This window comes from Rhipicephalus microplus, chromosome 3 (assembly GCF_043290135.1).
Source record: "Rhipicephalus microplus isolate Deutch F79 chromosome 3, USDA_Rmic, whole genome shotgun sequence".
Classification (NCBI taxonomy): Eukaryota; Metazoa; Arthropoda; class Arachnida; order Ixodida; family Ixodidae; genus Rhipicephalus; species Rhipicephalus microplus.
Window position 1 is genome coordinate 134,725,012 of NC_134702.1, and position 14,912 is coordinate 134,739,923.

General features: G+C 46.5%; 1 protein-coding gene across 10 annotated transcripts in view; it reads left to right on the plus strand.

Moving 5' to 3' along the window:
• Window positions 1-14,912, plus strand: part of LOC119171581 (cholesterol transporter ABCA5-like) — a 113,803-nt gene that overhangs the window by 82,430 nt on the left and 16,461 nt on the right. For 9 of the 10 annotated variants that reach the window (XM_037422361.2, XM_075890258.1, XM_075890255.1 and 6 more), the window contains 6 exons: window positions 176-314; window positions 549-639; window positions 1,858-2,143; window positions 4,416-4,532; window positions 10,077-10,190; window positions 12,397-12,589. In XM_037422361.2, the coding sequence (XP_037278258.2) occupies window positions 176-314; window positions 549-639; window positions 1,858-2,143; window positions 4,416-4,532; window positions 10,077-10,190; window positions 12,397-12,589 (940 nt within the window). The remainder of the gene's footprint in view (window positions 1-175; window positions 315-548; window positions 640-1,857; window positions 2,144-4,415; window positions 4,533-10,076; window positions 10,191-12,396; window positions 12,590-14,912) is intronic. The other variant, XM_075890259.1, reaches the window with a different exon arrangement.

The window sequence follows — 14,912 nt, forward strand, 5'->3', positions numbered from 1 at the left end:
GCACCTCCTATAGCACCCAAACGAATTAGGATTCTTGATAACGTTCTGCAGAGATCTCGTTCGTGAAGAATAGACGTCATGGTGACGGCACCGAAGGAGCTTCGTCGACGGTGTCGTGGAAATGATACCACGATAGTAAATCGTTCAGCGAACACCGACGTTTGTTACTTCGCAGATCGTGTTCTTGGACGAGCCGAGCAGCGGCATGGACCCGTACTCGAGGCGCCACCTGTGGAGTGAGCTCCAAAAGCGCAAGGAGGGCAAGGTCATCGTGCTCACCACCCACTTTATGGACGAGGCTGACATCCTCGCAGGCACGTGGTCTCGGCGTTCTTATTAAACAAATACGCCTTTCTATGGTTGAAAACTAAAGACAACACCGAGCGCTGCGTAGTCTTTGTAGAGTAATGATGCGCGGAAACCACAAACGTTAAATGGGTGGCACGCTCGTCAACTTTGTCGAATGAAGCGCCAAACTTTAAGGAAAGCACTTGTATGCAGTCTATTCTGGAGCAATTGATGATTTTAAGCATTTGTTACTCTCGCAGACTGGAAGGCAATTTTGTGCAAGGGCAAGCTGCGATGTGCCGGAACTTCCCTTTTCCTCAAGAACCGGTTCGGAATAGGCTATCACCTCACGTAAGTGAACTTGACTTTTTTGAAACTGCTTTATGCGGAGTTCTACTTCAGTATTGATGCCTAAGCCCCCAAAAACGTGTGCTGAAGTCATTTGCTCTGTAAGGGCGTGTTCAGCATGGCGTGCATACTTATGACGAGCTCTGTGACGGTTGCCGACGCCTTTGCTTCCTTAAGGACATGCCGATCCTTTCACGAAACGCATAGAATGGCACAAGAATGTTCAAAGCAGAGGTGACTGCAGTGGATGGCTGTGTATTTGATTAGTATACGTATAAGATATTACTATATTTGATACAGCGAGTTCAGCACGCCTGGAAGCGGAACAGTAGAAAAATGGCCGAGGGTCCACGTAAGCAAAGAATGTCTAACACTAGAATTGTTCTCAAAAGCAATCTGTTTGCTGATCATGGTGCTGGACATATTACCGAACGAAAAGCTTACGAACAGTAAGGTATGTAGTTCAGCCCGGCCCTTGAAGTTGTGCAGCGAATTTTCGGGCACCGTTCGGAAAAAAATGCTGGCGAAGATGTAAGGACATGCTCCTAAAGAATGCATTAGGGTATCGGCGAGAAAATACGGCTCGATCTCTGGATTTCGTGCTGACCGGTTGTGCCTCGCAATTTCCGACGACAGCGCAGCTGTGGCCGACTGGCTCAACCTATACGCCATCTCCTGACGCCGACAAGAGCTCTCGCTGAGTGGTGCCCCGTCCTCGGACTCCTGCGACCGTGTCCATCTTTCCTATCTTCTTCTTACTTCGGGATGTCGCGGCCCTTTCGCCACGTCTCTCCTTCCCCCTCCATATCTTTATACCTTTAATCCTGTCCTTGTAATTCCTCCTTACCGCCATCCCTTGTGAGCTACTGTTGAGGTATCGCACTGTGATACAGACATTTACGGGGCTCACTTTCATCTTCTTTTCTCTCTTTAAGAATCACATACGCGAGAAAATACAGTTACAAGAACGACGACTTGCCCTGTCGGCCACATATTTATTAGATGAACTGAACATTGACAAAGTTCGTACAATCCGAACCGTGTGGCCTATTTATACAGGATGGTGCTTTTATAGTTTGCCGTGCTTGTACAATCAATGACAGCGACGACGACATCACCTCGCGACAGAGTATACACCATTTATGGAATTTCGTCAGCGCTCGCGCAAATCCCGATGTTTACGTTGCTGAACGGGAGTCTGTCGTTGCTTGCTCGGCGCAGCATGGTGGTCGATCAGGGCGCGGACAAGAGCCAGATCAGCCAGCTGGTGCAGCGGTACGTGCCGAGCATGACGGTGTACCGGTCGACGGGCACCGAGCTGGCCTTCATCCTGCCCATGGACTCGACGTACAACTTCGCCAACCTGTTCGCCGCCGTCGAGGAGGCCATCTCCGAGGGCACCCTTGGCGTGCGCAGCTACGGCATCTCCATGACCACGCTCGAGGAGGTCTTCCTCAAAATGGGCGAGGTCGAGAAGCCCGACGAGGTGCACCTGCGAGACATTCAGGTGCGCAGCGTACTTCTGCTCTAAAGTTTTCACTCTTGTACCCGCAAACGGGTGCAGTGTGACTCTTCTCGTATACTCGAAAGTAGTGTAGAGAAGGATCAGCTTCTTTTGAGCTAGGTCACTGGAGTAGCAACACTGACGTCGCTGCCTCAGCAGTGCATCGTTTAGGGCTTAACGCGTATTTATGGTGTTCCAGGGGGCAATATATGTACAGGGAAAGGTCTTGTTTGAAAGACGCATGTGGCATACGTGGCATAAAGCTGCAATACAAAACCAAACTAAATTACCGACAAGAAGGTTCTACAATCGCAAAGCTCTTGTAGTACACCTACTTAACCCGCGACAAATGCACCCGTACCGTTCCATCTAATCGGGAAACGAGTAGAAAAGTGGAACACTTTTCTTTGGATATCAGATGAAAACTCTAGATTTTCGAATACATGACTCTCACATTAAATACGACCTCGTGGGTGGGGACATTGCTGAATTCATATTTGATTTTTCAAGTAATCGCTCACCCTTGCAAATATACAAATAAAACTGTACCGCGGCAAACCATTAGTCCACACAAAAAGGAGGAGAAAGAGAAAACGAAAGAGACTCAAACATCATGCTTTAGCGTCTAATCTTAGAAAAGTTTACGGCTACGTCGAACAAACATTGCCGCAGCACTTGATATATCGAACATCGGTTACGTGAGATGCTCCACGCGGTTGGCCTTCCCTCGCGGAAGGCGAGGCATGCATTAGGGAGAGCTAACGGGGCGGTTAAGAAGGTGTCGCACTGAGTGAGCTGGCCATCTCCTGCTTTTTCCTATGATTCTTTGTTGGCACGCTCGTCGACCCGTAGAGTGAGAACGTCGTTCGTTTCTCCACTCCCCTCGTAAAGACAAAAAAGAAAATTTTGCCTCGTATTCGTAAATCACTTTCTTGCCGTCCTATAATCGCCATGTTTGCCACACACACGCACACGCACACACGCACACGCACACACAAAGAACGCTTTGTCAATGAGAAAGGGTACAAAAAATGTGGCAGGCAACGACGCCACTTGTAAATTCCCGAGCCAAACGTCATGACGTCGTAGATATTTAAGTAGGTAAAAATGAAGTGCATTGACCTTCTAAGATGCCCTAGACTTAACAAACCAGCTTTTCGGAAATGTTGTGCATATATTGCCAAAATACGACAGGTACTTATTCGAACCCGTGACGTCACGAGCGAAAATTCCGGCAGAAAATTCTGAAGTGTTGCTCCAATCTTCAATGTTTTCTTTATTACTAAACTGTGACGAAACTTAACAAAATTATTGTACTCGAACTACACTTCATCATTCTAAAAAAATTCATTGCCACGTTTTAGTGACCCTTTAACGTAATCGCTGCCGTAAAACAGAAGAACCTGGGGGTTATCCGCGTAGTCGGTGATAATCACGTGGATAAAATATGTCTGACGTCACCGCTGCGTACAGAATACAATAAAGAACGTGGATTATCACATTCAAAAACAAAGCCAACGTTAGGGCCGAGAAGACTGAAAGTCTCCAGCGCCTGAGCATACACACAGCTGCGTATGCGTAGGGCAATGTTGAGGCGTTGTTTACATCAATACCGTGTTCTTCGCACCACCGCATATAAATCGCACCCTCAACTACATACAAACCATGGATAAACAAGAAAATCTTCCCGTACTGCCATGAAGCCACCTTCCTCGCGCGATGACGTGAGGTTGATTTGTGGGGTTTAACGTCCCACATTACGTGAAGTTGTCTCACGGCCCGAAATTCGCAACCAAAATATGGTACGTGTATTCTTCAAACATTTTATACCGAATTATACAATATACCGAACTGATTCTCGTTCTTGAAATTTTTATTTATACGGGTTCAACTGCAGTAACAATACAGTAACTCTTACTTTTAAAATTCATTTTACACTACAACGTGAATGACAATTTTTGTTCAGTACAAATTTCTTTTTTGTACTGCAAAAGTGATTCACACAAACGCTAAAGCACTAAATTACTCAAGAATTGGTGTCACGGCACGTGACAAGGCGAAAGGTATTTGAAATAAATGCGTATTTTTCAATATTACATATTTTAGCTCAATAATACGTGAGCAGAGAACCGAAATGATTGCACAAAGAGACCGCACCGCACAAAGGGACCGCACCGCGCGTAAGGTTGCTTTCCAGAAGCTCGCCAGACCGGGTCGTCTCCAGGTGTCACGATCTTGACGCGAGCGCAGTGCACATCTGACTCGTTCACGACAGGCAGACATTGCGGCATCAACAGTACGCCACAGCCCGCCGCCCACGAGGAAAGCGATGGCTATGGGAAGAAGGCCTGAGGGCGCAGAACCTTCCGGTTCCGTTTCGTCTACACCTCAGGTGAGTGGCTGCTTCTTATCTGTGCTTTTCTCTAATCTATGCTCTTTTATTTCCTTGTTTCATGATGCCAGCCTATCTGAATTGTAGATAGTATCTTGCGTAAGTTACGCCAGAGTATCTGAGGGTATTCGGTATTTCTTGAGGTCATTTTTTAGGCTTGAGCACGCAAACGCGAACAGCTCAGTTGATTCTAGAACAAACGCGGCCGCTAGTAATGATGCTCTGATGTTCTACGCCACATGTATAAATGTGGACGTACCTTGCCGCGGATCAGTTGATCGACGCTCTGTTCGCCGCTATCAGTGTCAGCGTGTGTCGCAGTAATCTGTTTCCGTTTACCGGCTACAAGTTCAACCAAATAAACATTTCATCTTGGATATGCAGTCTGCTAACTTCATCCACGTCACGACCACGTGACAATGTCTGAATCATGCAGTTGAGCAGGAACAATAAACAAAAGCATCAACTCGAGAACGAAATTCGGTTGGCCAATAGTGACGCATACAGATTGTAGAAAAGTCGCCTTTTATGGCGATAGCAATTATACGGACCCTCTCTTCTGGATCTTGCCACCGGCGTCAGCGTGGGCGTGGCCGACACTCACTGTCTATGTAGACGTATTCATATATTAATGAAAACGCAAAAAATAAAGAAAAAAGTCTGCAAAACACTTTGACGCGCGGAATCGAACGTAGAACCTCCGAGTCGTGAATGCGAAGCGTTAACTACTGAGCCACCGCAGAGCACGTCCTTCGACATTCAGACGGCAAGCTATTTATATCTACCACTTACCCCTGGTGATGGGCATCTCAGAGGGAGGGAGAGGGGGAAAAGATCTCCCAGCGTACTTTGCCCCTCAGAGTAGAGAAGGGGGATGCTCGCTCACGCGCCCTTAACTCCCGGTGGGGACGATCGCACGTCTTGACAACGCCTCCCCCAAAAGTTATGCCTAGAACGTGAGCCGCGAACGCGCTGCCCTACCCTATGATTTTACCCTCCTCCTTCGGTACGAAGGCGAGCGTCTCTGACGGCCACCCCCTGCAAACACAGCAATGCTTAGCAGCCGTCATGTCACGTGACAGAGCGGTACGGAGGCGAGCAGTCTCACGCGGCGGCTGCAGGGTTGTAAAACAAGACAGGAGGCATGGCCTCCGAGATAGCGTGCTGGCAGGAAGCTCCCAATTGAAAAGAGAGCGACGTTCCAGGCATAGTTTTTCTAGGAGGCATTGGTCTTGACTGGTGTTCGGCTTTCACTAGAACGTTTCTGTTGCAGTTACCGGGCGCACAAAGCTTACTGTAATCACTGCACAGTCTTCGTTTGCGAAAAGGGCGCGCTTTCCAGACATAGCGAAGTAACAACGTAGACGCTTATTCGCATTCATCTGCACCATTGAGTTCGTTTCGTGCATCATTTATGCGTGAGAAACGCGGGACACGTTTAGATCTGCTTGCCATTCGGCGTGCGACCTTCCAATTTGTTGCTATCACCTTCATTGCTTCGCCTTTGCCGCAAAGCTTTGACTTTTTTATGTGAAAAAAAAATGCTGAGAATCAAGTTTATTAAACTATAGCAAATTTTTAAATAGTAAAGTCGGGTGTGTATGCAAAAATAGTCTAATACCTGCAATTTTTAGGGGCAAAATTCCACAGACCGTGCTTGAAAGAAAAAGTAAGAACCTACTTGAGAAATCGAAACTTCCAGATCACTATTTGAAAAGCTGTTTTCCTAATGCAACTTTTCGAACACTCGATACGAAGAAATGGTGAGATACCCTGGTGTACCAGATATGATGAGTTAAAACGTATACTTCTTGAATCATTTCTTTAGCGCCAAGATGTTTGAAGGATGGAGACATTCAGCCGTGTCAGTCATACAACACTTATGACTGCATGTGAGCAGCTGCTTAAGAATAGCAACTTCACAATGATCAAAGCGGTTAGAAATTGCAATGCTAACGGAATTGGTATATTTATTTATTGCTTCCTATTTACGTTAATAGAAGAAACGTTTGGTAATAGCGTTGTCAGATGAAAAGGGGTACAGAGGTTCTGCTTTCAACGGCAAACTTCCCTTTTTCTGCAGCACGACGCGAGTCTGCAGTCTGGTACCTCCTCTAGCCCTATGGCATCGTCTAGTGGAGTGCATCTGGTAAACACGCTTATTCAAACGCGCGTACCGACGTCTGCACGAAACCACGCATCCACCTTAACGTCCGTCACTCGTGCAACTTTCGTCACTGCACGCTATACTAACGCAGGGGCTACCCGCTCTCCACGTCCGAGAACAAAAAGTGCACCCAAGGAAATGTGCATAGCGATAGACGAGTGCCAAGCCAGAATTACTTTCAGAGAAAGGTTACCCAATGTTTCGAAGCCAGTTGACTGTAGTCACCGTGAAGAAAAGCTTCCAACAGGCCTCGTCATGTTACGTTAGTTTTAGGGGCCGAGAATCTTAGGACCACACGTTGTCCCTCTGTGAATGAACCAACCAAGCAATCTAGGAATGCTTAGAGGGTCGATCTAGGGATGAACCGTCTCCTAGGGTTGGCAGCACCAGAGCCAAGTTTGGACTTTTTTTTTTTTTGCCGCTAAGACGCACAGGATTGAATGTCCACAACGCGTAATGGTAACTGAAAACAGGACTTTGCAAAAAGAGGCCGCCATGTTTTCACAAGAAAAGTCTAACTTAACATTTGACGATCCTTTCGTGGTAAAAGACTCGGAGGCTGTTATCGGGGTTTTAAAGACCAATGGCAAAGGACTGAAGGCTTTCTCATTAGATGTGAAAGATTTGTATGATTTGTTGTTCAAGGATCACTTGCATCCACTGGAACTTACGCATGAGCTACTGTCTGGCGATTCGATTATGTTTTCAGACCTGACGCTCTGCTTTCGGAGCGATCTGTTGTACTGGCTGTTCACAACGAGAAGTTGAAAAACCCCTTTCAACTTTCCACTCAGCTCATTCAAAAGTAGTGAAAAGGGGTATTATTATTGCTTGCCTTGTTAACGCTGTTAGGAGGTCATGCCCGCACTCGATGCAATCGGCAGTTTCAAGGCACAGGTAGAGCGCCTCTTAAGAGCTGGTTACTCGAACTCTCAGATTTCTGCTGTTGCTGAAAAGATTTTGAAGCAAATCAAATATCAAGGAAGGCAATCTCAGCCTTAAAATGCTTCAGTTCCTAAGAACTGTGTTGCAGGCTGACAAAAAAAATCGGAAAACGCGCTGGCATCACTGTTGTTTTTACTGCTCCAAAAAAGCTATCAAATGCTAGTAAGACGGTGAATCAATAAGCAGCAAACATTGTAAGATCATCTGTAAATGTAAGTTAGTGAATCAACCAGCTCTGTAAAATGTAAAGCTCTGTAAGGTACTCTGTAAAACACAGAACGCGCTTTGTTCCTTGTGTTACTGGTGTCGTGTGTTTTCTTCCGCTCTCCTGTAGTAAGACATTCATAGAGCAAAAAAGAAGGAGCTTGAATCACCGCTTATAAGAGCATAATAATAATGTGCACAATGGGGTTCAAGGTCACGTTGGGATTTACTGCCGCCACTGCGGCTGGATGCCCCTCTTTGAGCGTTGTAACTTGCGAGGTAATAGGCAAGCGCCACTCGCAGCCCACACGTGAGATAATTGAGGCCTATCACATAAGTAAGTTTGACGGTAGATGTGTAAGTTCACCATCAGTTGCGCTATTTCAAAAAGAGATTGCGTATCTGAACCATTTTTAAGCTCTGTACTGGTTTCCAGTTCAACCAACAAGTGACAAGAGTTTTGCTGCTACTGTAGAGCTGTGGTTGTTAACTGCCCCTTCTATGCATGCCCTTTTTTTTCACACATATATGTACACCACTCCACTGTTAACTGGTTGTTGAAAGTCGGCGCTGTGTGTTGTTACTATTCTGCGTTTTTGTCTGTTGTGCTGTTCGTATATACAGAGACGCTGCTTCGCCCCACCATCAGCATTAACTTCGTGGATGTGCGTGAATTTTGACTGCTCTTGACTGGAGAGTATTTGTTTTATAAAGTGTTCAACCCAGAAGGACATTTATGTTGCAAAATTTAAACCTTGCAAGAGAAAATGTTAAAACGTACGATTAGCGCAAGATATGCGTTCAGATAAATACAGGATTCTTGAGGCCAATACTGACCAGTTCATGAAGGTTTACAGTTGACAGATCGACTCCCCACGATCGCTCTTTTAAGTAAATCTTTCAATTCCTGAAAATGATTTTAACCCTAGTCATTCGTGACTTTTAAAGAACAGTTCCCGCATCTTGAAGGGCTTCACATAACGCGGAAGAATTGCGACATGTCACGCGAGATTTCTTCGGTGGCTTCGTCATTGCGGAACATTTATAGCATATGCGGTTGTATACATGTGGGCCTTGCAAAAATAGCTAGCGTACCATTTTACACTTACCGTCATTGAAGCACTAATCCTGGCATCGCAATAATGCATCTCTGTCTCGCTTCCTTTTCAGAGCTGCGCACCTCTCCTTGTCCTCCGGCTTCGACTGTGCTGCTTGTGCTGTAATGTGTACGCTCGGATTAAAAGCGACAAGTTACGGGCCTGTCCCTGCTTCGCAGTGTCGTTCTATGAACTTGTCTGCTCTGTTCTACAGACTTTTGCATGTGCCTTCTTCCCTTCGCATGTCAATTCACGTGTTTGTCAATGGCCTCTGAATCGACGTGTCACGCCACTGACACCGCTCGCTGCTACATACCAGTCTGCCGTACGCGCCTGCGCTAACGCTCCGGAATTGCCTTCTCCGTCGCTTGCTGCATCAGATCCTTGTTGCACACAAATAGCTCCACATCTCCATGTCATGTTCGCTTTATTTAAGACGTCACAAGTCTTAAACGTTTTGAGTGTGGAGAGGGGAGGAATGGCAGCTGCAGGAAAACGGAAAAAAAATTCGGAGAAATGACGTTTATTTCTGGCGCTGATGTATACATACATACATACATACATACATACATACATACATACATACATACATACATACATACATACATACATACATACATACATACATACATACATACATACATACATACATACATACATACATACATACATACATACATACATACATACATACATACATACATACATACATACATACATACATACATACATACATACATACATACATACATACATACATACATACATACATACATACATACATACATACATACATACATACATACATACATACATACATACATACATACATACATACATATTGTGCAATGAATTGACATAGATGGATATCACTGGCCAGCCACAAGGATGCGTCAGGTTGCAATGTAAGAAGTGCGAACAGTTTTATTGCTAACCATCCCTGCCTTGCATCTACACTAACGACGGCAGGACTTATTACTTTGTCATCATCGTGACTTGGCGTCCTTGTTCCCGATAATATTTTCCCCAAAAGTGCCATGTATCTGTTTCAGTATCTGCATGCACTTGGCTTGTAGCAGTCAACAGAAGTGGCCATCCCATAGGGATAACAGATGTCTCGCGCGTGTGCAGACCAACTACCAGAAGGAGATCGAAGAGATGGAGCTGCTCAAGGCCAACAAGGAGACCATGCCCGTCAGCACGGTGCAGCCGAACGTGCTGCAGGCATTCATGGCCTTCTTCAAGGTCAGTTCACCTCCGTTCGTGGACGCCTCGGCATTTATTGAGCCACCGCGGTTCTTCCAGATATATCAAATAGCGAGGGTCTACTTTCCGGACAACTTCTGTGAGCATCTCAATGTCGAGTCACGCTAGATGACTGCTCTGGCCAGACGAAATTCGAAGGGGAAAGTTGTTTCGCTGGGCGCTTTATACGATAATTAAAATCAAGTACGCTTTTCTTCACGTTTAGCTTGGCCTAACCCGTCACGACGGAACTCGGAATGTAGTCCGCCTCGATGAAACAGTGGCTACGATGCTCGGCTGCTGACCCGGGTTCGATCGCGGCAGTCTCATTTCGATGGTAATGACATAGATGTCCGGTACTGTGTGATGTCAGTGCACCTAAAAAAAGCACCAGATGAACAAAATTTTTCGAGCCCTCCTCTACGGCGTCTCTCATAACGTATTGCTTGTGGGACGTGAAGCCCCAGATAATACACAAAAGCTCAGAATATACTCGTGAATTAGGTATCGATGTGATAACGTCGATCCAGTGATAACACGCTACTGTTTATTCTTTTAGTGTCTGAGCGTTCAATTAAGTGTTCACTGCAAGCGAAACCTTCGGCATCTTTAGTTTGGTCAAGTTACGCCCGTGGGAAAGCCCGCTCACGGCATTTCGCGGTAGTTTTCTTCTTCATCAATAGCCGACAAAGCCGCCGCTACTGTAAAGCTGTTCGCTTTGCTTCTACAATGTGCAGTGAAACGAGTCTATTCCTACTCTTAGATGTGGGAAGCACATCTTCATCACTGCATTGACAACAAGCAGAGCCGAAATGCACCAAGTGAGCGTAATGTGGCAGTCACTCGCGGTGTCCGAGGTGTTGAAGTGTACTTCGTAATAGTAAAATCGACAACACAGAATGACAAATTTGGAAAGAGCGTTTAAACTTATTCGAATGTGCTGCGGAAAATTGTCTCTTTCTTGCAATGCAACCTCAACGCCGTATCACTGACAGGAATTCAAAGACGCCAACGCCATATATAGTGTACCAGCAAGCTGTTTCTGTCTCACTCGTAAAATGTGTTGTTGATGGCGACCATGCTGTCACGCTTCGTAGCGACGGTTCAGATTTGCGAAGCGCGCTTCGTATTGACTGAAATGCCTTGTGCTAAAATTTTGCGTAAGAGAACATTTCAGCCAATCACGACACGGGACATCGGTCGACCCGTTGGAAGACAAACTTATGAAAAAAGTTTGTGAATCCGGTCGCAGCTGTTGAGCTTGAAGTGTGCGGCACTGAACGAGTAGAAGAAAATGGAACGAAAAATCACTTTTTGTAGTCTGTGTATACTCAACGCATCTCCTGCTATTAGGTTGTTGAATCATTTGCCAGTTCCAGCTGGGAAGTACAACGCGTCCTAGCATTAGCAGAAGCGTCGCAGTCATTCAAAGTACGTGACACCCGTGCTTGTTTTATACAGTTAGCTTTCGCGTTCACACCCCATCTCTTACCACGGGACGGCACCTACACAAAGACGTTTTCTGAAGCTGCAGATCGGGTAGCCCTGACTTTGAAATCAGAGCTGTATCGCGATGAAGCTGCGCTAGCAGCCGCACGTTGTTAAGATACGTTTCCGGTTGTCGTTCCACGGATTCATTTGTGTGTTGGCTTAGTCTGAAGAGCAAGCATGATATTGCGCAGGTGCCCGGCTTCAAAAATAGAATGGCACAACAGCGCCCCGAAATAGCGAACCACGCGAACGTTAGTCTCATGCGATACGCTAACAGGAGCTTAGCTTAAAACCACTACCAGTAAACGTCACCGACACAGTCTACCCAAATGCAGTATTAATCGGCGAATAAGTTCATTATATTCAAATAATGCTAAGAAGTCTGCAGATCCAGTTATAAAAAAATCACTACTGCCTAGAAACAGCTCAAGTACGACAAAAATACTGCAGATCTCAGCATCACACTTGAGAACCGTATACAGTTACGGCTCAACAATTAAGAAATAGACATACACTAGCGTATTTCGTAAAATGCGTGTCCCACTCCGAGGAGTTCGACTCGCAAAGTTTTAACTTTCCCCAAATAATAGTAATCTTATCTCTCATAATAATAAACCATTTTTGCAAACGACATCAGGTTAAATGTCTAAAAAGGGAAGGTTACAGGTACGCCACGGCGCATGCCTCGTATCCTCACAACGGTTGTTGCCTGCAGGTCCGACTGCTGCTGTTCGTGCGAGCCCCGATGCACGTGGTGCCCCTGGTGGTGTTGCCGGTGATTATGGTGATGCTGAGCTACCTCTTCCTCAACAAGAACGAGGTGCCCATCAACAGGCTGGGAGTGTTCACGCCAGACTTCTACCCGGAGGCGAAAATCATACGAGGCTATACCTCGGCCAACAGAGAGAGTAAGCACTATAAAAGGAAGGTCTGGCTCCACTGCATCGCCGTCTGTATTCTGGATTTCATAGACCAGTCGTACAAGCAACACTACGTGATATCTTTATTGCAATAGCAAATAAATGAATGGTTTAGACGAATTTTTGTCGTCGCCGTTGCCGCCATGTAACACATTAAGTCCAAATTGATAAGATCCCCGTCGGATCGAACCTTCTATCCACGGGTAATCGCGCGCAATCGGAGGTGCCAAATCCGGCTGAAGCAGGCGTCAAACGAGCCTGCCCCCACCGGTTAGACCGGCCGTTGAATTCTCAAACAGAGAGCAAATACCTCACCCGTCTTTAACGATCGTGAAAATACGCAAGGAGAAGGGAAGGGGGGGGGTGCCCCTCGAGCCTCAACTGCTACCTTTGGTTTCACGAGCGTGCACTCATCCCTTGCACGCGAGTTATCTCGATATTTCGGCAACCGTCAGCGGGCGGCACGAATGCCCTTATACGTGGTGTGCTCTCAACGCGATGAGATGTGTCCCTGGAGAGCGGCCAACAGACAGAGTACGAGGCTATACCTCTGAAACAATACCTCTGAGCCTATACCTCTTAGGCTATACTTCTGAAACAAGCACTTCGTAGAGTTACGTGAAATCTGATTCAAAAGAGTTAGCTGCCAGCCTCCCTTTGTATAACACTGCAAATGGTTTCACCCTCGCAATGAAATTGCTTTTTTCTGTGCTGTTGTATTCGGTGTTGCCTCTGTAGCTGTACCGAATGTGGACCACTGTTCTGCACCCCTTAACGAAGTCTTCGAGGAAGCAGTCACGGCTTGGAAAAGTTTGTGGCAACGCCTCGCCTGGACAGAAGGATTTGTCACGGTGGGACTGGGAAGACATGCAAGCGGACGGAACGCTCGCGCGCCTTCTTAGTGAGGCCGTGTATTTGTCACAGTCTTCGAGAGTAGAACGCAATAGCGTATTCAGGCCCTGCGTGCATGGTCATCTTAATTGCTAGCCTGCTTCTGTTCTCAGCGCGTGCCTCAATCGCACCGTAAAGAAACGAACAAGCGTGCGTGTAACATCGCCTGTTTGAAACTATACTAGATTGTAGACTGCAAGTGCAATCGTTAAGTGCACGCTACGCCGTAATTCTTCCATTTACGAATCAATGAAGGGCCCAGTATACATGCCCATAAAGCAACACGCGAACATATGTTTGAGCGCTTTGTAATGGGTGAGCTTTTAGAACACCCACGCGTTGTGTAATTCACATATTGTGACGCCTGGCGCAATTCTACGCCTCTGCCACGGAGTTTTACATGCGTTCATTAGACCCCTTCCACCACATAACACTCATATTACGTGCTTTCTTTTTTTACATGCGGAGCATGTTATACTAGGGGCTAGTCATGCGCCGTCGCCGTCCGCAGCCTCCCCTCCTCCTCCGCCAGCCATCTGTGCATCCCTTCCTCCTCTCAACACAGCACGCACTGCGCTCGCTTCTACACTACGCGCCGCGCACGACCTTTTACGTGCGTCAGCTGTATACTAACGCGCGCATGCGCAGGCTGAGGCCGGCGCTCACTATAAAAAATCGAGTGTCGGGGCGCGCCGCCCTTCTTCGGTTGGTTTGTGCAGTCGCAACACGTCCGATGTCGTTGGTGAAAACGTATGCTAACGAAACCGCAAACACACCAGCGTCATCCAACCACGGTTCGCGGGATGTGCACCAACCACGTCTTTGCAAATTTCGACATTCGACCGCTGCATCCAGACGCACTCACCCTTCACTTTAGGGACCATAAAGCCATCTTGCTCAAAATACCCAAAACGTCTCATCAATATTGTCAAACAACAATATCATCAATATCAAACATCGTCTTTCGCAGCATACGTGCGTGCGTGTTCACTCGTGTTCACTCATAACACACACGCATATCGCAAACTACAAACCACATTTATTGCAGTTGCACATATATGCTCCGCATGCTAACCAGTGTTCCCACTCGTGAAACTGCGGTCATTTTTTCTCGGCGTCAGTTTCGAGCAAATAGCGTGGCTGTGTGGTATGTCACTCTGACGCCCTTGATTCGATTCTCACTCGGATTTTATCTGCAATTTTTTTCGATTTCTCGGTCGCAGATATGATAACTTCTTGCTCGCATCCAAAGACTTGACGTCAAGCTTTTTAAAGCTATCGCGTTGACAAGCAAAACGGCAAAATGGCACAGGACGGAGCTCGTGCTCCGCCTTGTGCGCAATTCTATATCTTTGACGCAACACAGCTTATGGAAAATATGCGTGCGTGCGTGTGTGTGTGTGGGGCTGGGGGGTGCATG